This window comes from Perissodus microlepis, chromosome 15 (assembly GCF_051167445.1).
Source record: "Perissodus microlepis isolate ML-2025 ecotype Zambia chromosome 15, ASM5116744v1, whole genome shotgun sequence".
NCBI classification, from domain to species: Eukaryota; Metazoa; Chordata; class Actinopteri; order Cichliformes; family Cichlidae; genus Perissodus; species Perissodus microlepis.
In genome coordinates this window covers 27,584,973-27,608,898 of record NC_140475.1, presented here as the reverse complement: position 1 = coordinate 27,608,898, position 23,926 = coordinate 27,584,973, and the positions used below count along the sequence as shown (strand labels likewise).

The window sequence follows — 23,926 nt, the reverse complement described above, 5'->3', positions numbered from 1 at the left end:
GAAATGAAGTCCAACCAGGAAGCTGCCATCATTATGTGGCAATCGTGGCTCAAGAGTTGGGAGTTCGCCTTGTAATCGGAAGGTTGCCAGTTCGAGCCCTGGCTTGGACAGTCTCAGTCGTTGTGTCCTTGGGCAAGACACTTCACCCGTTGCCTACTGGTGGTGGTCAGAGGGCCCGGTGGCGCCAGTGTCCGGCAGCCTCGCCTCTGTCAGTGCGCCCCAGGGTGGCTGTGGCTACAATGTAGCTTGCCATCACCTGTGTGGGTGGATGACTGGATGTGTAAAGTGCTTTGGGGTCCTTAGGGACTAGTAAAGCGCTATACAAATACAGGCCATTTACCATTTAACTGGTATTTCTGCTTCGAACCAAAGCTAACAGATGGCTTATGTTCATACTTTATGGTAATCCATGTATATTTGCCATTTACAACTGGGAGATGGTTGTACATTTAGGTGTCAAAAATGAATTACATTGTAAATTCACATATTTACATATGTTTGCTGATATGTCATGCATACATGAAATATTCAACAATGCATTTGAAAATGAGCACCACACAAGGGTTCAGTAATGAGTCACTGTACATGTCCCAACTATACATTACTGAGGATGAGGTGAACATGTCTGGGTAATCATTAAGAGTCTACTAAATATCTAATTTACATACTAAAAATATCATTAATAATTGAATAATAAATGGAAGTCCCTCGAGTAAAGGTGACAGATGAGACATGAAAACATTTGAGACACACTTCTTCCTTTATGCTAGACATAGAGATGTTTGGTGTTAATAATTTTGTTCACACATAACAAACAGCACTCTCTCGCTTGCTCTCTAACTCACACACACAGACACACTCTTTGGGAAGGATTCAGCTGGCAAGCAAAGAATTTTAACAACAACACTACAGTGGCCAGGCTGTCTTGGAATTCCCTCTACAACTCCCTACATTGATATTATTGCATGCTAAACTAGTTTTTAAATAATCAAGAAAATATCCCTCACGAATGGACAAGTTGTCAGTTACATCACTGCAGGCTGTATGTAATTACGGTTGCTCTACCGAGGCCTTAATGTTCCTTGTAGCATATGTAGATCTACTTTTGTACTGTGACTTTAACATCCAAAGGATAATTTGAAAAGTAGACAGGCAGTCCTACAGATTATTTCAACTAAGTTACAAGAATTCTGACATTGGAAGATTATTTGTTACAAAATTAAACCTTCTCCAGTTATTTCTTTTCTCTCTACAGACTCAGTCTAAGATCCTAGCTAAATACTTTACGCTTTCTGGGGGTTAAATTGCAAATGTTGAAAATTTGTAATTCTCCCACCACGTGACTAGAATAAGATCCAAGATTTTAGAATTTAGATAGACTAATTAGGTTTTTTGAGAATCTCAAAAGAAACTTGAAACTACCTGACATGAAAGTTAACCATGACATGGTTAACTATTCCAAGCAATCTTTAAGTATCGGTAAATAGCTTACTATCAGCTGTTTTTATGAGAAATCTCATTACAGTAGTTATTAATACATTCACTCCCCCATCCACAGCCTACTGTCCTCTCTCCATCCCTCACTCTCCTCTGAATCACCTTGTCAATAATAGATCTTTCACCCATCACTCACTTTCTCTGTTCTACTTCCTGCCAATCCCTACTTTCTCCCCATCTTCCTTTCCCTGTCTACTCATCTTTCAGCTCACACATCAGTAGCTGGTGGGCATCTGCAAACTCTGCAGTTAATGAGATAGCAAAATGTTTTCTCTTCTTTCCTCTCCTCTTCTTCTGTAACTTCAACCAGCTGAGCACACGAGCTTGAACCAATGATGCTGCCAGCAGTCCATTTCTATCCCACTAACCAGCGGGAGGACCAGCAACAAAAATGACAACAGATAAGAGGGAGCAGCAAAGGAAACATGAAAATCACTGAGTGGTGACTCATCTTTTAGACTCTGCATTTAAGAGTCTTGAAAAGCAAAGAAAAATGTACTTGCAACAAATATGGATTTGCTTATACAAAACCGATGTTCTCAAAAATCTGGTCAATTATGCTTAGGCAATATCATGGTATCACGGTATAACATGATTTTTAATTTCTGACTATTAAACTCTGTTCAGGTGATGAAGTGAGGGTTCTGAAGTGTGCTGCAAAAAGCAGTATTTAACCATGGACTAAAATAGAAATAAAATAGAAAATCTGAACGTAGCAAGCATTATGTTATCCACTAATTTGTGAAGTCCCATACTAGCCATCTCTAAAAATTTGTGACGGTCACTAGCCAATCAGCATACCTTGGTTTACCCTCCTTTCTGACACTCACAATTACCCTTAAAAATCATGCTGTTTTATAAATGACTTAAACTAGCAACTGAGTTGATAAAATCATCAGGAGAGTGTTTAATGTGGTCCAAGAAAAAGGGAGCACAAGGCCGTTTTTTGGCCACAAATCTCAGGCCAGAAATTTCCCCAGTGCAAGTTGGAGGTCATTGCTCAACGAAACCAACATAACCATCTCATCGATAAAGCACAGATATGACCACTGTGATTACTGAACCAGACTCCTTTCACTCATTTTCTGTGTTTAGAAGTTCCATACACAGAAATTATGAATAGAATTAGTGACAGAGAGCAGTCCAGTTTCCAGCAGTCCAACTTATTGCTGGCAATACAGCTATAGCTCTGGCCATGGTTGAACAGGGATTGGCTAGCCTGTAGCCATACTCCTGTGACTCCCTCAGGACACCATGGGGGACACAGTTTTATGCATTCTCCAAAAAACACATATAAACTGGTTAGGCAAACTCCCAAGCACCCTGAAATATCCTACACAGGATGAAGAACTGGTGCAGTGTTTAATGACCAGCATGCATTGTTCTTCCAGAATTGCTGGTTCAACTAACAGATGGACTCTCCTCACCTGTACCCTAGCATAGACTTTCCCAGTCAAGCTGAGAAGTATGATACACTTAAAGTTGAAACATGCTCTCCAATCCCCCTTCTTGAAGAGGGGAACCACCACCTCAGTCTGCCAATCCAGAGGCACCATCTCTGGCTTGACAGCTCTCTTCACCTCCAGTGTCCACCATCTGGAGATTACAGCCAAAACATGGAGCATAACATACAGCCTCAAGTCACCTCTGCAATAGAGGTGCTGAAGATGGTCCATTCAGACTCAACGTACCAAGCCTCTGTCAGAATGCTTTCAAAGTTCTATCAGAGGTGGGAGTTGAAGATCCTGCGGACCGGGGCCAGCACATCCTCACTATTCACATCTGGATGTGTCAGCCCTGTCCAGTATGCTCCCCTGCAGCTGACACCTCTGCTCCTCTCTTCACTCACGTGTCTAGAACATATGCGTGAAGATCTGACAATACAATTACAAACTCGATCATTAACCTTAAGCTTAGGTTCTCCTGGTGCCACGTGCACTTATGAATACTCTTATTTTTGAATGTGGCGTTCATTATAGACAAACTGTGATTACCACAAAAGTCAAACAACAGAACACGATTTGGTTTCAGATCATTGTTAACTGTTTGACTGTTGTTTAAGATTTTTGGGGTATGGAGTTGTGGTTCAAGGTAGTTTTAACTGTGTGGTCAAGGCCACATCTACTTGCTATCATCCCTTACCATAATAATAAGAGGTAAGTTTACTTTTAATTTTTCTTGGATAAATGTATTCGTAATGTGAATTTGCATGGCATTTATTCGGCTCTGGTAGGATGAACTGGCACTCTGTACTGAGCTGTTAATAAGCAGTCAGGTTTTGAAAACCCTGTATATGTATTTTTTTTAATATCCCTGGTGACCATTTAAGCAAAGTTATAGATCTTATGACATTCGTTAGATAGGAGATTTAAAACTGCCCAAACGCTTCACAAAGACATCTGCAGTGAAGTACTTTGAGTACATCCAGACAGAAAAAAGGGTTCTAGAATTAAAGTAGTAAACTATAAGACTTCTTCTTAAGCAATGATTGAAAATTGTGCATTAACATAAAAGAGGTTTATAGCATTAAGTAGCATTTTTATTCATGTTGTATTGCCACTATTGCGCAATACAGTTATCATTGATTTAGTTCTCTTTAAAGGCTCGGTATAAGTAGTTTACAGAGAACTTTTGCTCAAATGACAGAAAAAGTACATCTGTTGGTTACTGTTTCCATCTCAGGATTTATACATATATTGTGCAGTAGTAAGTATTTATAACAGCGGGATAAGGGATTCACTTCAAATAGTGCTGAAATAAAACATTAATGTCTGGCTACATATATTGTATATGTTAGGTGAAAAATTCATTGCTTGAGTCTCTTGCTAACAGATTTTCTTATAAATAAAATAAAATATCTGAATCATAAGCCTCATCTTTGAATGCAAATGTCTTTGGGTGAAAACAACCTCAGCCAATAAGATGCCATCTGAAAAATCAGGGCAAAGTGTACACATTCACACAGATACACACGGGACGATGGATTGGATAGTTACCTCCACGTGTTGTAGAAGAGCAGGGGAATGTTGAGCCCCACAGTCAGCCACTCCTGAGCACACAGGAACATGATGCAGAACAACACATGGATGGAGTACTCTGGCAGCACCAGCTACAGGACAGAGAGAAATAGGAGAAAAATCGATTGCTAAAGTTAGAGACCTTTTCAGCAGGCTTATGTCTCCTTGTTGCATTATTTGGGACCATTGTTATCAGATATTGGGTGAGTGGCATTTGCTTTAAGACAAGGACTGAGTGATAGTCCAGAACTATATTTAATTAAACACAATGGCAGTTGGTGAGCAGATGCCACATTATCATTTTAATTCCCAACAGTGCAGGAAAACACTTCATTGTTAGCATTTAAATCCTTAACCCAACATATATTTACCCATTAAAAATCTGCTTATATGCAATTCAAATGGCCAAATGCCCCAATTCATAATACGGAGAGCTTTGCGTCATAATGGTTATTTCATATTGATGGCAGAGCTTCGTTGTTATTGTTATTGTCATATTTGTTAAATATTAAAATACATATACATTTCCTTTTAAATATTAACATGTCAAAGTATCTTTACTTTACTTAAGTTACTTTAGGTCAAACTAAACAGATATATATTTGCCTGCCAAAGGAGTTGGCGTGCAACCAGCATGGCTAAAATTGCTTGTCATGCAAATCCCTGTGAACACCTGAATACCCAGTATTTTTGTCCACTGAAATCAGTGGCAGCTTTTTACCACTTTACGAAATGTAATTCACAAAGAAAGCCACTTCACTTTTCATGTATATTTAACAGCATACAGGGCGATGAATTCAAAACCGCCTGGCCTTGAACATTGCTCAGTACGCTGCCATAAAGAGGCAGTGTTCAGGATGCATTATTCAGACGGCTACACGTTTCCTAATAAAGGAGAAACACATTTACATTGAATACCTCTTTAAGTGCAGGAGACCAGAAATATGCTGCATAAGACAAAACCTAAATATATCGATTCGAGTTCACACATTGGGAAGGGATGCTCCACACAATGCACAATGCACATGCCAATGCAGCATTCATGTTGTACATTGACAACAACACAGACACACACACTCCGCTCCCACCTGGGATAACAACGTATTAAAATACAAAGAGTGACACTGAGCTGAACAGCAGCCCTCTTGTTCAAATCCTTAATTCATGTTGGTTGACAGCACAGATGACAGTATAAACACAGTCCATCAGCGCAGAAGACACGCAGGAAAACTAAGCACTTAAAACTTTTTTCCTGTTCTCTCAATGTTTAAAAGGATTTTAATGAACCTAAAGGCCTTGTTTAATGGCGTGACACTGGTCGCAAAATTGTAAAACAAGAGTAAACTCAGATGAACAAATGTATAAAATATATTATGTGTAATTCTGAATACTCTCAAAGGTATTTAAATGTTTTTTTTGTGCGTACAAATGTGTAAATATCTGGGCAAACAGGAATTTGACCACAAGAGGAAAACTACAGGTAACATCAGGAGGGCGTTCTACATGCTGGAAGATTTGTTTGGGATCAAACTTAAGAAAGAGCTCTCTTTCTGGATAAGGTTGGATAAGTATAAAACTCAGATCTGCAGTTTTCTACTGGGGGAATCCCACTAGAAACCAGTAGCCATGATAGTGTGAACAAGTCTTTTCTTTGGTCTGTTTGTTTTTAATTTCTTTTTCTTACTAGAACACCCTGTTGGCTGCTAAAGTGGCGACATCATACCTTCTTAAAAAACTGCACAAAAATAGTTTCAGGTGACAACACACATTTAGTTGACCTTCTAACGTCTACAGCTGAAAAAAACAACAACCAGGCACTGCAGCAGCTGTTTACATTCTTACAAATGGGCATTCAGACAAACAAAAGAGTTAAATCAAATGGTCTGATCACAAACTATTCAGTCAAGGTCAGCTGAGGAGTCAGCCATATTTGTATGAACAGCTGTTTAGGAATTTGTCATCTTAATAAACTACTATTTTTTTTATTGTGTGCTGTCACATCCAACTTGGTGACCACATAGTATAGTGGTTTACCCATTTGCATTACAAATAAAAGGTAGTTGGTTCAATTCCAGCCAGAGACAGAAATCCCCTCTGGGCCAATGTCAGAAAGGGAAGCAATGACAACTCTGTGGAGCTTCCTGCTGTGATGGTAGCTTCTGCTTTTTCACAATCATAAGTGCATAGAGCTTACTACTGATATTGCCATTACTGCAACCACATACATGAATCTGTTACAGCTTTATAATTTATTTCATGGCTCAGAATGGAAATGCAGAAAAATAACGAGAAATGCAAATAGCGATAATTATTAAACCCATTATAAAGTGTTGGCAACTCTGCTGTGATTAATTTGCATTCAGTGAATGTGTTCACAATACAGAAAGAGTTTGTTTGTATGCCTCAGTGAGGTTTATGAACTACACACTGACCCATATCACAGAGGGAGTTTTTCCTTCCCTCTGTCGCCGAAGTGCTTGCTCACTCTCTGTATATATATTATTGTAGGGTCTACCTTACAATATAAAAAGTGCCTTGAGGCGACTGATGTTGTGATTCAGTGCTGTTTAAATAAAACTGAATTGAATTGAAAAAAAAAAAAATCAAGACTATTGCCACCATTTTTACGTTCGCTATGCACCCAGACTGCTATTCAAGGGTTGAGTCTTGTTTAGAATTAGGATTCAGATATAGAGTTGTGATGGTTAACATTAGGGTACGCTTGAGAACACATTATTCATCAGCCATCGGATGTCTTCACAGGCACATATAAAAAAAATGTGTGTGTTGGAGCATATGCAATCAAATTACATGCTAATGGGTATCAAACTATATCTTTCTGAAGCTCTGTGTGTCTGTGTATGTGTTGACTGAAAACCCATCTGGGACTGCCTGGCAGGGACTGGAGATCTGTTTCTCTAGCTGTGGAGCCCAGGGGCCACCCTTACTACCATCTGATCCATCGTTTATCAGTCTTCACATGGGGCTCTAGATTTTACCCCCATGTGAACACTTTGTAGAGCTTCCTCCACACCGAGCAGAGAGCACTCATGACATTTGTGCTATGACACTGAATGGATACATAAATGCACGAACATGTTTATTGCTGTGACTAAAATATAACAGGCACAAGTTAAAGATGAAATATGTGACATTACCATTGGTAGGAAACAACACCCCTGTAACACATGTCCAACCAAGCATCAGTCTCCAGGGCTGAAACATGAAGCCATTGTGGAGCTGCCAAGGATTGCACTTCTTCTGATTGCCACTTGAAGCTGTCACCAATAGTGAGTCAGTCACCATGGATTCCCATTTCGAAATGTTTACAGCAGGGGTCCCCAATCCCAGTCCGCAAGGGCCGGTGTCCCTGCAGGTTTTAGATGTGTGCTTGATCCATCACAGCTGATGTAAATGGCTAAATGACCTCTTGAAGTTCTCCAGAGGCCTGGTAATGAACTAATCATGTGATTCAGGTGTGTTGACCCAGGGTGAGATCTAAAACCTGCAGGGACACCGGCCCTTGTGGACTGGGATTGGGGACCCCTGGTTTACAGCATAAAAAAAGCACGTTTGTAGTCTTGTTTAGCCTGGATATTGGAAGTGTTGCCTTTCATGTCAACTATATGTTGTATGTTGATTGATTTTTTTCTTGTATTACTGGAGTTCAGGGTGTAGACACTTTGTTTCACAGGTGTCCTTAAACAGGAAACTGTAGCTGCTAGCTGTTTGCTAGGCCTCACCTTCCACTAACTGGAGCTGCTAACCTGTCCAATACATTTGTGCTGCAGTGTGCGAGAATGCTATCGTAGTATTTTAGCAGTTCCTATTAAGCAACAATTTAGCAAGTGTTTGTTGACAGCGCACTGCAACTGTACAGTTTATGAATGATTGCACTAGCAAGCTTGCTAGTCAAGCTCCCTAGAGTTCACTGATAAATCCACCCACTGTTACTAATAAGGCTGCTTCTAGCGCCAAAAAAAACCAACAGAAAATGTCAAGGTTCAAAATGCTTAGCCATCATGATGCCACCCACTGGTTTCGAAGTTTGTTTTCTATATTTACATATACATACATAGAATATCTATGTATATGCAAAGCTACTGCATTGGATTGAATTAGTATGTCAAGAATTCATCATAATTTGCTGCAGCATTTACATCATATTTATAAAGCTTAAAAACAGCTTTATAGAGTTGCATCAGAAATTACACTCCTTGGAGTTACCACTCAGCTAAACCTCCCCCAGAATGTATAATTATAAACCGTGTGATTTTCATTTCTCAAAGTTATCCTTAGCTCCAGTATCCCTCACATACTTGTAAAAACATAGGATGAGGATGATCTAAATTAACTCAGATTGATCACATTTTTTCTAGTATCAAAGCGGCAGTTATCTATTTATCTATGTAGCTATACATAAAGAGGATTTAGCATGCTTTCTCTGTAGGTGTCAGTCTTATTTTCTAACAGTCAGTACTGAATGACTGTTAAATTAGGGTTGCTGAACCACAAGAAAACTGGTTAAATTGCCACGAAAAAAGAATGTGTTATATCAGGGGTAGGCAACCTTTCTGATGATGAGTGCCATCTAAAATTTCCTCAGAAGTCAATGTGCCATATGATTGCATTAGCAATACATTTAATAACGCTCTATATTAACAGTTACACACTATATAGAACAACTTTATAGAATTATATTTGTTCGCAGATGTTGGTAGCTATCAGTGAATAGTTATCAGCTATTCTGAAACAAAAAAAGACACTTTTTTATCCATAACAAGAACTCCATAACAGCAAATTAACTGTACAACAGAAAATGCAAATGCTATTTATGGTCTCCTCACAACAATGATAAGAAAAATAAACTGGGCCAATATGGCATGTTTGTTAATACAGCGATACACGTGTTAATGTGATCTCTGGTCTCCCACTCAGAGACACAGGTCTCCGAGTGTCCAGCATTCAGACGGCTACCTGAGGACACTCATGTGAGAGAAAATCTGCTCACACAGATATGTAGAGCCAAATACTGTCAATAAGTCCTCTGCAATGTTCTGAAGACAGTTAAACTTGTCAGGTAGTGATGTCCAGCAGGTGAAAATGCAAGCTCCATGAACACGCACAGCTATGGATTCCAGCTGCGTTCGTAGTTCTGCAAACTTTGACCCCCACAGAGTCGAGCTTTTCAGTTCAATCAGCTGCATTTTGATGTCCTCTTTGTCCAGCCAGTTAATGTGAGACAAACCCAGCTGCTCATTAAAGCTTTCTGGTTTCAGGACTGGACTCTCCCACACACATCACATCACTATAAGACTGGACTTTCACACACATCACATCACCACACGCACTCTGGTTTTTGCACACTTCCTATAATTTATAATCTCTTTCTGCTATTTGCACATTTTTTTTACTGTAAATTTCTAAGTTAAATCTGTAAATTTTGTATAACCTGTAAATTGTAAATACTCTAAAACCACTGTCATTTAATGGTCGGGCATTGCATTGCACAGCTACAAGCATTTCACCTCATGTCATACTGTGTATGGTTGTGTGTGTGACAAATAAAATTTGAATTTGGTTTGATCAGTCTCGAGTCTACGGATGTATCCGTGTATTTCCGTGGTGCTGATGCTGCGCTGAGCGGACAGCTCCTGAAGCATTTGAAGGCCGGAATCTAGAAATTTCAACGTTGCTTGAAAAAACTGCCAGCTAGCAACATCCCTCTCATCGGTAGGCTAAAAAGTTATTTTTAGCCAATTACAAGTTGAATCTGGTAGTTGGGTTTGTTAGCTAAGATACCGTCATTAAGAAGCGGCACAACTAATGTGTCTATGCGAGCTAATTTGCGATGTGCACCGCTGGCCCGGCCATTTATTTTTTAATGCACCTTCTCAGATTAATTCACTGCGTGTCGTGCGTGCCATCAGTTAACCCAGTCGGCAACCCTGGGCACGCGTGTCAGCTGTGGCACGCGTGCCCAGGGTTGCCGACCCTTGTGTTATATTGATTGTGTAAAAGAATCAAGGGATTAAAAAAGAATGATAGAAAAATGTTATAGGAATAATCACAGTTAGTGGGGTTTTTTTTTGTAAAGCTTTAAAGTGGACGTGAAACACTACATGTATAAAGGCAAAGTTACATCATGGAGCCCTGCTCTCAAAAACTAACAGTGATGTAACTCTGTCTGTGGAGCTGGATTTAGGATATAAGGGCTTAAAGTTTTTAAAACATGTATAGTGCCATCTTATATCAGTGGGTTAGTTGGTTGATTGTGGTCAATAGACTTACATTAGTTTATGTTAGCTTATTAGTAACAGACCTAAAAATGAGGACCTAAAAATCAGGGAAAAGTTAACACGCTGGCCAAACAATTGGATTTTATTTATTAACTTTCCAGCACATGAACAACTTTTCGTAAAGACACCACTTGAGTGAACACCACTACTTAGTTGTGGTGATAAACTATGTTGTAGGTTGTGATACGAGTATTATAGCAAAGGTGGTAGTGGTAGTTCTTGCCATCGCTCCAGCTGTTTATTTCTGCATTATTTTTCTGTATTGTACTTGTCCTCTTAGAAGTAAGTATTACTGCAAATCAATACTAATCAGTGACCTTTATCCTGTGATGAATCATTACTATTCTGATTGGGAGTGGGCTCTTAAAATGGCACCCATTCCCAGGGTACAACTGTCAGTAAATGCTTTGATGAGAATGAATCAAAACACCTATGGAGGACTTTGGGAAGATGAGTTCACTGTTCACATCAAATTACCAAATATCTTTGGGAAGAATGGCGAGCCGCTCTTCTCTGGTTTAAGAAACTTGGAGAAACCATGACAAGGTGGAGAGAAGCTGAAACTCTGCTCTGATACAATGTGGTGGCCCAGGGCCTTAATAAGACCTCATGATGTCATTATATTAGAGTGGACATTTGTAAGAAACACATTCATCTTGTGTCTCCAGCCATTGTATTTCCATCCACTGTCACTTTGTCCGGAAAACAGCCTATTTTCTTACAGGCGCCTTTTCCCTCTCATTACCCCTACGCTGAGGCAAATAGCTCCCAGACGCCTTACTGCATTTTGCCATCCAATGTGGTAAATGCAAACTCCTGCCCACGCTTCTTTCAGAACCCAAGTGGAGCCTGTCAGGGCTGTCTCAAACTCGCCCTCAACCTCTCCTTGTCCAATTAGTGAGGCCACCTGCCATGGAGTGTGCTCGCTCACAACAGCTTTTAGAAAATGTGTCTTTTCAGGCAGTCCCATTGAGGGATGCAGGGTAAGAATGCCAGGTCACAGAGCAACACCCACAGCTAATAAGGGAAATAAATCAGAGGATAAAAGACATGAGAACGAGAGGGAAGCGATGAAGCTGAGCAAGTATCACCACTCTTCATATCACCTCAGTCATGCTGATGCCTAGTTTGTCACCCGCCTGACTATGCTGAGCAGACTGTCTGAAAGCACACAGAACAGTGCACTTCAATGCGGGGATTTACTCACTGACTGGACTTTGATGCAGTGACTGAGTTCAACCATCTGATCTAGGTAGGTGGGTTGAAAACAGCTCCTGACTCTGATGTTCCTTTCACCATATCACATTCTTATATTGTTTGTGTTCTGTTTCACTCTTTGATATTTGACTTTATATAAAAGATGGATGTAGCCACCGCAGCAACACCCATCTGTTAGCAAAAAGACTGAAGCAGAAAGATTTAGCTGTTGCCATGTTAGCTTTTTAAAATCAGTCATCATGGGCATGGAATAGCATGCAATAATGGCACAATAAAGCACACTCTACTTTATCATCCAGAAGGGAATGCTTTAAAGCCAATCCAATACAGGTTTATTTTTTACACAATCAAATTACAATAACAGTTGCCTCAAGATGCTTTCCACTGTGAGGTAAAGAGCTTCAATACTGATGGGCACCATAATTTACAAAATACATAATGTTCATTGAATCTAGAGATTAGAGGCAAAAACTCATTAGTAAAATGTTTAACGGGGACAGAGATTAGGGGAGCCAAGAGCTACACTTCCATCTTCAGAAACAGAATGAAAGGAGTGATACAGAACCATGATCATATCAAAAGGGTTATCAGATTTAGTGGAACAGTGAACAGACTCTCAGGCAGTCTACATGATCTTGCAACTGTATACAGGGAGTGCAGAATTATTAGGCAAGTTGTATTTTTGAGGAATAATTTTATTATTGAACAACAACCATGTTCTCAATGAACCCAAAAAACTCATTAATAGCAAAGCTGAATGTTTTTGGAAGTAGTTTTTAGTTTGTTTTTAGTTTTAGCTATTTTAGGGGGATATCTGTGTGTGCAGGTGACTATTACTGTGCATAAATATTAGGCAACTTAACAACAAACAAATATATACCCATTTCAATTATTTATTTTTACCAGTGAAACAAATATAACATCTCCACATTCACAAATATACATTTCTGACATTCAAAAACAAAACAAAAACAAATCAGCGACCAATATAGCCACCTTTCTTTGCAAGGACACTCAAAAGCCTGCCATCCATGGATTCTGTCAGTGTTTTGATCTGTTCACCATCAACATTGCGTGCAGCAGCAACCACAGCCTCCCAGACACTGTTCAGAGAGGTGTACTGTTGTCCCTCCTTGTAAATCTCACATTTGATGATGGACCACAGGTTCTCAATGGGGTTCAGATCAGGTGAACAAGGTGGCCATGTCATTAGTTTTTCTTCTGTTATACCCTTTCTTGCCAGCCACGCTGTGGAGTACTTGGACGCGTGTGATGGAGCATTGTCCTGCATGAAAATCATGTTTTTCTTGAAGGATGCAGACTTCTTCCTGTACCACTGCTTGAAGAAGGTGTCTTCCAGAAACTGGCAGTAGGACTGGGAGTTGAGCTTGACTCCATCCTCAACCCGAAAAGGCCCCACAAGCTCATCTTTGATGATACCAGCCCAAACCAGTACTCCACCTCCACCTTGCTGGCGTCTGAGTCAGACTGGAGCTCTCTGCCCTTTACCAATCCAGCCACGGGCCCATCCATCTGGCCCATCAAGACTCACTCTCATTTCATCAGTCCATAAAACCTTAGAAAAATCAGTCTTGAGATATTTCTTGGCCCAGTCTTGACGTTTCAGCTTGTGTGTCTTGTTCAGTGGTGGTCGTCTTTCAGCCTTTCTTACCTTGGCCATGTCTCTGAGTATTGCACACCTTGTGTTTTTGGGCACTCCAGTGATGTTGCAGCTCTGAAATATGGCCAAACTGGTGGCAAGTGGCATCTTGGCAGCTGCACGCTTGACTTTTGTCAGTTCATGGGCAGTTATTTTGCGCCTTGGTTTTTCCACACGCTTCTTGCGACCCTGTTGACTATTTTGAATGAAACGCTTGATTGTTCGATGATCACGCTTCAGAAGCTTTGCAATTTTGAGACTGCTGCATCCCTCTGCAAGATATCTCACTATTTTTGACTTTTCTGAGCCCGTCAAGTCCTTTTGACCCATTTTGCCAAAGGAAAGGACGTTGCCTAATAATTATGCACACCTGATATAGGGTGTTGATATCATTAGACCACACCCCTTCTCATTACAGCGATGCACATCACCTAATATGCTTAATTGGTAGTAGGCTTTCGAGCCTATACAGCTTGGAGTAAGACAACATGCATGAAGAGGATGAAGTGGACAAAATACTCATTTGCCTAATAATTCTGCACTCCCTGTATACGCAAGTCCTGACAGAGCCAGATGATTATTTAATGGGCATAATAAAACCAAGGGATTGCTGAAGACAGCATGCAGCTATGGAAACTGAACCAGGGGAAACTGGTGTATGGCTAAAACCATTGCTTGATTAACCAAAACTCTTTTAATTAGTGATATTTATTATTAAATATTTTGATATTTCATTTTAATGCAGAACACAAAGCTAACCATTTGCTTCCCCCAGCTACCTTTCATGCTGCTTTTTGTCATTCATGACATATTTGGGATTTTTAGTAGGACACATTAAATTTTTGAATAAACACAGCTCAATTTGCTCAATTTCTCTACAAACCTACATAACTATGTATACATTTTTGAATGGTGAAATAGCACAAATTCTACTTAACAGTAGCTTATTCATTTGTGCCCACTTGGGGCACTTGTACAGTGGGGTGGCTGTAGCTCTGGAGGTAGTGCATAATATATAACTAATGATAAAGGTTGATGGCTCAATCCCTGACTGCTCCAGTTTGCATGCAGGCAGGATAATAACCCCAAGTTACTCTCTCACGCTTCCATCAGTGTGTGATTGTTAGATGTAAAGCACTCACACAGAAAAAGCATTAAAAAAGCGCTTGTGTGAATGTGTTAAATAAAGTGTTTTGAGTGCTCAGGTAGAGTAGAAAAGTGCTATGTAAGAACAGGGCCATTTCTGACTCCTCCATTGAAGAAATTTACACTTTTCTTTTTTTCCTCACAATACAATCCATAGAGATGTTCTCCAGTCCAGATGCATTCATTCCTGGATTCATATGATGAAACCAGTATGAAAAAGCTTGTATGAACAGTGCCGAATCATCTCTGCAAGCTCTCGTTCTCCCTCTACTGTTGCACAATATGTAATAAAAGCACAATTGTGGCATAAAACTGCTTCCATAACACTGAACTATGATAAAGAGACCCATGTTCAGCTGGGTTGGATTATCCAGATGCCATTTTCGGAATATGACCATATAGTATAGTATAGTTGGCGGCCCATCCAAGAAGCAAATAGAAAAAAATAAGCATATATTATTCTGAAAACACACAGACACACACGCTCCTTCATTTTCCAGTCAATGTAAGGTTGGCCTACGTGAGAGCAAAGTTTTAATGTGAAGGGTCCTTTTCATATTTTCATTAAGGCACACACACACACACACACACACACACACACACACACACACACACACATATACATATACACATTTTATATATATATATATATATATATACATACATACATATATATACATAGGGCTGGGCCATATCATACCGTTCACGGTAATACCGGTATGATGTTGGGCAACGATAAGAAAATGAAATATTGTGATAGAATATGGGTAAAACGCACATGCGCACATGGCGGCGATGGAGAATGAGAAGGGTGAAAGCGGATCGTTGAATGAAACGGATGAACCAGAATTGGTTTGTAAAAATGCTGCAACTTCAGTGGTGTGGAGCTGGTTTAGCTTTCGTCCGTCAGATACACAACAAAGCACTATTTTTGGTAGTCAAAGGAGCTTACAAAGAAAAGTGTCTGGACTTCTTTAAGTTTACTTGAAGACGTTTCACCTCTCATCCGAGAAGCTTCTTCAGTTCTAAGGTCAAATGGTGGAGAGTCCCAGATATAAACCTAGTGGGAGTATCCCCCCACAGAGGGACAAAAGGACCCCCTGATGATCTTCTAATCGCCTGAGCCAAGGTGTGAAACTGGGTGTGGGTCCCAATCAGCCAGAGTTTCGGGTGTGTTCATTGTGAAACCTGGCCCCACCTTATCATGCGAATTCCTGAGGTCAGATGGCCCAGGATGTGAGTGGGCGTTAAGGCGTCTGGGAAGGGATCTCAAAACTGGATTATAGATGGCAGAGAGTTGGTGTCGTAAACCCCCGCCTCTGTTCAAAGATGGTCGCTCAAAGTGGACATAGATGGCTTCTTTCACTCCTCTTTCAAACCATCTGTCCTCTCTGTCCAAAATGTGAACATTGGCATCCTCGAAAGAGTGTCCTTTATCCTTAAGATGCAGATGGACTGCTGAGTCTTGTCCTGTGGAGGTGGCTCTTCTGTGTTGTGCCATGCGCTTGTGAAGTGGCTGTTTGGTCTCTCCAATGTAGAGGTCTGGGCATTCCTTGCTGCACTGTACAGCATACACCACATTGTTAAGTCTGTGTTTTGGCGTTTTGTCAAAACTCACATCCACTCACATCCTGGGCCATCTGACCTCAGGAATTCGCATGATAAGGTGGGGCCAGGTTTCACAATGAACACACCCGAAACTCTGGCTGATTGGGACCCACACCCAGTTTCACACCTTGGCTCAGGCGATTAGAAGATCATCAGGGGGTCCTTTTGTCCCTCTGTGGGGGGATACTCCCACTAGGTTTATATCTGGGACTCTCCACCATTTGACCTTAGAACTGAAGAAGCTTCTCGGATGAGAGGTGAAACGTCTTCAAGTAAACTTAAAGAAGTCCAGACGCTTTTCTTTGCAAGCTCCTTTGACTACGATGACCTGGATGACTGAGAACCTTCACAGACACTATTTTTGGTAGAGCATGCTAGCGGGCCGTCGTTATTACCATGTTTTTTGGAAAATACGGCACACTTAAAATCAATCCTTTGATTTTTCTGAAAATTGACAGTGTCCCATATAATCCCGTGTGCCTTATATAGGAATTCTGGTACTGACCTCGAAACGATTTTATGTGGTACACGGTGCTTGAAAATCTGTCAAATGTTTTAGTTGACTTTGCTAAGCTATGAACCCCCACCACTTGATAGCTTGTCGGAGCATTACGGCTATGGTAGGCAGGAGCCTCGCGGAGTGATACATACTGTGCTTCAACATAATATTACCGTATTAATAATAATAATAATAATAATAATGGATTGGATTTATATAGCACTTTTCAAGGCACCCAAAGCGCTTTACAATGCCACTATTCATTCACTCTCGCATTCACACACTGGTGGAGGCAAGCTACAGTTGTAGCCACAGCTGCCCTGGGGCAGACTGACAGAAGCGAGGCGACCTTCCGGTTAGAGATGTGCTTCCCAACCCCCTGTTCCACGGTCGCCCCGTATTGTATTGTGTGTGTATAACCTCTTTTTAAGTTTTGTGGATATTATACATGGTTATGCTGAGGATACGGCCAATTTCCACTGGAAATGCCTTTTGGTTAAACTGTCAGCAAGGAATTTGCATTTGCACTGTTAAATTTTTATATAACTTTAATGCACAAAAAAAACAGCTGCTTGTTTAAGTGAAAATACATTGACGGGTTTTTTTTTGCACTAATAAAGTTGTGGAGTTGTAAAGTATTTTGTCTAGTGTCAATTATATCGTCAGTTATATCGTTATCACAAATTTTCAAATGTATATCATGATAAATATTTTTGGTCATATCGCCCTGCTCTCTCTCTATATATATATGTAATATATGTTTGCACTGATTGCCGATCACGCTTCAACTGAGTCGTCCTCGGACAGAAGGAATGGTACTCCACAGTGATGTAGTTCAAATAACTTTAATAAGGAGGTGGCAGATGGCATCAACAGGATGAACAGCGTTGGTAGGGATGTGATTGAATTACAATATTCAAATGTAGGTAAAAGGGGTGTGAGTGTGTGTATGTGTGTGTGGTCATCTGTAAACAGAAAGAACAAATAGGTGTATTAACCACTATGGATAACCGTATACTACTTATACCATACTGTGGGTTTCCAGCTAATGTTATACAATCTGGCAGCCTAAGACCATAACTGAATTTCCGGCCTGTATATACATAGGCAAACAGGACGTCTATAACTTACAACTATTCAGATAATAACCATAGTAAAAAGTTACATCCACCTACAACTACAATGCTTGACAGTAAGTCATATATGAAATGAAATATGGGCTGAAACCAAGGCTGCCTGTAATAGGCCAAAAAACTGCATCTTAGCAATAGCAGCGGGACTAGCTTCTTACTTAACAAATAACACAGATAAAGTTAAACAAGCATCACTCTCATCTTACAATACTCACATGGTAAGCACGCACACAGTATTAATTCACACAGGAATGCAAGTAAATACGTTACTCCTCCAACACACCTCTCAACTGTGCAGAACCGCACTGAACACCAACTGGAAGTACAATACAGAGGTGCATCATGGGTAACGTAGTCTAAACAGGTAGAGTAAACAAGCAGACTTTTAACTTATAAATATATATATATATATATATATATATATATATATATATATGTTGCTGTATGATATGTCTGATTCTTAAAGACAGAAAGCCTGGTTTTCCAACAAAGTTGTCTAAATAACTTGTAACTTGATGATCCAGGCATGATTCTTTGCTGCCCTGTCTGCATGGAGCAAGCTGACTGTAGATGAAAACCACAGATGTACAGGAGCTGTCTTGCCAACTGAGAAACATATGGCCTTATCCTTCTTCAATCTGCTACATTCAGCAGCATTATGTGCACCACACTCTTCTTTACCTTACTTAGGTCCACTCACTCTGGATGATGATGCTTTGGGTGTTTATTTTAGCTGCAGATGCTTTCCCTCCCCAGCTTAGCATAAAAAAGACTTAGTTGTCAATTACTGTTTCAAACCCCATCAGAGAAAGGAACTGTAATTAAGTTTGGCAAATACATGTGTATATTTTTACTAACTTTAAATGATTCATATCCCTGTGAGATGCCATGTAGCAGAGACCTGCATGGATCATTTTAGCTTCTCAAACAGATTTCAGATTATTAAAGCCATATTCAGAACGCTCTTGTTAGGTGGGGATGTACTATCACTAACCTTTATCTGGTCTAGTTAGCAGTTGTATTTGGTAAATTAAACTTAAGATGTGAAATGCCTGCTAAAAGCCAGCAGGTTAATTAAATGAAAGCTTTTACATGTCATATTTCGAGCTTCTTACTTTAGCATCCCCTAGTGTAAGTGGAAAAATAAGTTGTGGCTATTGTGTCAGTTAGGCCAAAAAAGCAATGCTAGGCTATTTAATGATGAAATTAGATAAAACTGTAGCAGCAGAATGAAAGAAGGAAATTAACTTAGAGACCCGAGTCAATGGTTTCAGACAGAAAACAGTACAACAGTAATAACAGATATAAACACAAAAGGACAATTTGGCTGATATTAAACAGCTGGTATGGATTTAATTAAATGCATATAAAGCTGAACCAGAAAAGTGTAAATACAGAAAACAAAAAAACAAAAACAAAACAAATAATACACAAAGAGAAATCAAACTTCTGAAATTAACAAAATGAGTAGGGATTGAAAACATGATAAAGACAGATGTAACTGCAACCCTATCTGGTCTTTAAGTCTGATATCATTAACCATTTCTGAGTCCAAACTCCACTTCAGGTCCCAAAGTCAAACGAACACTGCGGCATCACTGAGAGTTACAAACTGTCTAAGTTTAAAACCCTTTAAGACCTACCATAGAACCAAGTCCGCCAGAGCTTATATTATATTTTTACATGGTGTGGAGCCATTTTTGGGAGCATTTCAAGTTGCTATACATCAATACAACAATTATAGCCCAGATTTTAATAATATGTATTCATTAAGTGCATAGTAATTACATAAATTGCAAAAAAGTGCAATAAACTACAAAAAAATTTTAAATCGTTTTTGTTTTTTTAACATATATTTCTAGTTAGAGAAATTTAAGAGGCTTATCCCTCAAAACTGTAAATACAAAAAAGTTGCACAAAGTAGTTTCCTACCACAGGAAATTTATTTTGAGTGTCTTCATAGTTTTATTTTTGAAATACACCAATTTTTATACACTGCAGGAAAAATGAAAATAAATATTATACTGCAAATTTGCAAAAAAGCAGCATATGCATCAAAATAAACTATTTCCAGCAGTGCAATATGAGTCCTAAGCATCCCAGAAAAGACACAGAAAGTCATAAAGTCAAACATAACTTTTAAAAACACCAGTATAGGCCCTGAGGCCCTGATGGTAAAAAAGACTACATTTCCACGAAAATGACGTCACTTCCGGTTTCGGGCAGGTAATGGCGGACATGCAAAAGTTCGCGCTGACGTCTATTCCAACGTAGGAAGTGTTATGAACAGCTGATCGGATCGTCAAAGCGTGTTTCTGGAATATTATGTTTTTGTTGCTGCAAGCGCTTTTTATGCAGTTTTTGCAAAGCTTTATGTGGAAGGAAACCGTGACCTAGGACAAGCTGATGGCATAAGATGTAAGTACAACTCCTCCGGTTTCATATGCAAAAAAAATTATTGCGCTAGCTTACGTGGTTGCAGAGCTACCGGGATTTAAAAATAGTTAAGCAAAACAGAGCGTGCCCGCTCTGACCGGCTCTAAAGGGTTAACGTCCAGGCATCCATGAAAACAGGATTTATGAAGTTTAATGGAGTTAGAAGTTAACAGGGAGTTAGCTTGCTAGTTTCCATCTAAACATAATATACCATGTTCTGACTGAGGGATTTCTGAAAAATTTTAAACATACAGCTCTGGTATCACTTCAGACATAAATGAAGACAGAAAACTAAACAGCAGTGACGTTTGTAGGGTTACTGAAGTTGGATTAGCTGGTATATAATGATGTGCTACGTGGTGGCTACACAGCTATGGTTAGCATAAAATAAACACAGTGAAGCTGGAGGATGCACGCTAACTTTTTTCCACTTGATAAAAGTTATTTTATCAAGTGGAAAAAGTTATTTGTCCTTAACGTGAGGTTAAGGACAAATGCAATTGCATGGCAGGATGCTGTAAACAGACCAAACTTCAGTCAGGAGAACAACTGAGATAATACATCCACAATATGAGGTTAGTCATTAATATACTGCTGCTGGGCTGTAGTTACATCGTAAGGTTTTAAAAACTGAGCTTTAAAATGAATAGCGGTAATAAAAACCGAGGGAGGCCGACAGTGATCACTGACTGTTTTTAGGGCTTGTTCAGATTAAATACAAGATATAAAGCATTAAAACATGTTAAAAACACAACAGCCTTAATAAACGCAGAGTAGTTTGGAGTTCATATGTCATCACTTAAAGACGGGATATACACACTGAGTGGGCACAGAATAAAATTTTATTTAGAAATGATCCCATCATCCATGAATATAAGCATAATCACAATGCAAGGAAAACATTACAATACAGCATACATTTCTTTTAATCTAAAACACATGCTCTTGGATGAATTACTAAATCTAAATTATTGATACTATTTATACTGATATCATTAATATAAGGACAAGACTATGACAGGCCAACCCAAGAACTGTTTTCATGGAGTGCTGGACTGCTGAGAGTCCACTTCCCCTTGAGCTGAAACATCAAAGTGTGCTCTTATTCAGCTTAAATAAACTGAGCCCACTACAGTATTCTGCTGATGCCCTTTAACCCCAAGGGCAGGAATGATAGGCATGAAATTGGAAGTCTTTCTGCAACTGAGTTGATGAAATTCTCCTTCTGCATGAGTTGGCAAGGAACAGCTGCCCCAGGCCTCTGTATATTCTAAAAACCCTCATATACTCGGGTGGAGTTTTGAGACTCGCGACATATGCGATATTGCCTTCGGCTGGAACAAAAATTAAAATGGTCATTGAGACAAAACTGCACATAGAGAAAAAGAAACATCTGTTTATTCCAATTACTGCTTGTCATTTTGAGATTTCCCTATGAAAAAAAGGATTGGATTTTCTTGGAAATACTACCAAATATTTTGGAAACTACAATAAATCCAAGCCTCTCCGTTGTCTTTTCAGACAACAGTAGTGATTTTCTTAGTATGTAACTTAAAGCATATTCAAGATCTGTCATGTTGTAATAAAAAATGGCTGAGTGTTCAAGTTGTAAAGATTTTTTTTTGTCTTTCATAAGTCACACGCAGACACATATGGTGTTGATACTACAATCGAAGGATTTTTAAAAAGATTTTCCTCATATTTTATGTTTTTACTCATCACTGCAAAATGTATTTAGTGAATTTCAATTATACTGATACTGCAGAAAATGATTGCGTGAACATTTATTCAGCAGTAGATGAGACTGGATATTCACACTTTTATTCTTTGCTACCAAACATATGTCATTTTGACAAACGTCAAAATGTGGGCTCGGAATAAAACTAACTACACAGTTCCACTTTATCAATGTTAGTTATGCTGTATTGACAGGAAGTAAAAGCAAGGACATGTGGACAAAAATGATGAATGAGCTGGAAAAGGGTGTGAAATGTTTTATGTGAATGTCCTACTATGTTTCACTAACAAGCATATAAATTGCTTTTGTATTTGCTCAAACAATTAATTATGTAAACATTTGTAAACATGTGACAGGCCACATGTTTACAAAAACAATAAGCCTACATGGAACTCAGTCATATCCAGCCAGCATCAGTTCTCAGTCTAGAGCTTAGCCAGCCACATCCAATATTAGATTCTAGCTCAGGGCCCAGCTGTTTAGTATCAGCCCCTAGCTTGGAGTTTAGCCACCAAAAGCTAGCAACACATTCTTGTATAGATGTAAGCGAGCCACAAACAACACCATGTTCCAGCCCAGAGCCCATCCAGAAACAGCCGACAGAATATTCCAACACTGAGTCTAGCCAACCACTACCAGCAAGGGAAAGGAAGATGGAAGGTAGGAAAGATCAAATTCTGTGGCCCAGATCCAGTGAGAAAAGAGAGTAGGAAACCATTGACTCGGAACTGGCTCTTATACTACAGGGTGGGCCATTTATATGGCTACACCGTAATAAAATGTGAATGGTTGGTGATATTAAAGTCCTGTTTGTGGCACATTAGTATATGTGAGGGGGCAGACTCCTCAAGATGGGTGGTGACCATGGTGGCCATTTAGAAGTTGGCCATCTTGGATACAACCATTGTTTTTTCAATAGGAAGAGGGCCATGTGACACATCAAACTTATTGGTAATGTCACAAGAAAAACAATGGTGCGCTTGGTTTCAACGTAACTTTATTCTTTCATGAGTTATTTACAAGTTTCTGACAACTTATAAAATGTGTTCAATGTGCTGCCCATTGTGTTGGATTGTCAATGCAACCCTCTTCTCCCACTCTTCACACACTGATAGCAACACCGCAGGAGAAATGCCAGCACAGGCATCCAGTATCCGTAGTTTCAGGTGCTGCACATCTCATATCTTCACACCATAGACAATTGCCTTCAGATGACCCCAAAGATAAAAGTCTAAGGGGGTCAGATTGGTAGACCTTGGGGGCCATTCAACTGGCCAACGACGACAAATCCACTTTCCAGGAAACTGCTCATCTAGGAATGCTCGGACCTGGCACCCATAATATGGTGGTGCACCATCTTGCTGGAAAAACTCAGGGAACATGCCAGCTTCAGTGCATAAAGAGGGAAACACATAATCATGTAGCAATTTCAAATATCCAGTGGCCTTGAGGTTTCCATTGATGAAGAATGGACCCACTATCGTTGTACCCCATATACCACACCAAACATCACTTTTGTTGTTCCAACAGTCTTGGAGGGATCCAGCCAATGTGGGTTAGTGTCAGACCAATAGCGGTGGTTTTGTTTGTTAACTTCACCATTCACATAAAAGTTTGTCTCATCACTGAACAAAATCTTCTGCGTGAACTGAGGGTCCTGTTCCAATTTTTGTTT

General features: G+C 39.6%; 1 protein-coding gene across 5 annotated transcripts in view; it reads right to left on the bottom strand.

The window, feature by feature from the left end:
* Positions 1-23,926, bottom strand: part of cnih3 (cornichon family AMPA receptor auxiliary protein 3) — a 121,052-nt gene that overhangs the window by 15,624 nt on the left and 81,502 nt on the right. For 4 of the 5 annotated variants that reach the window (XM_084952273.1, XM_084952274.1, XM_084952272.1 and 1 more), the window contains exon 4: positions 4,495-4,606. In XM_084952273.1, the coding sequence (XP_084808399.1) occupies positions 4,495-4,606 (112 nt within the window). Of the gene's footprint in view, positions 1-4,493; positions 4,607-23,926 lie in introns of all 5 variants that reach the window. The other variant, XM_084952276.1, reaches the window with a different exon arrangement.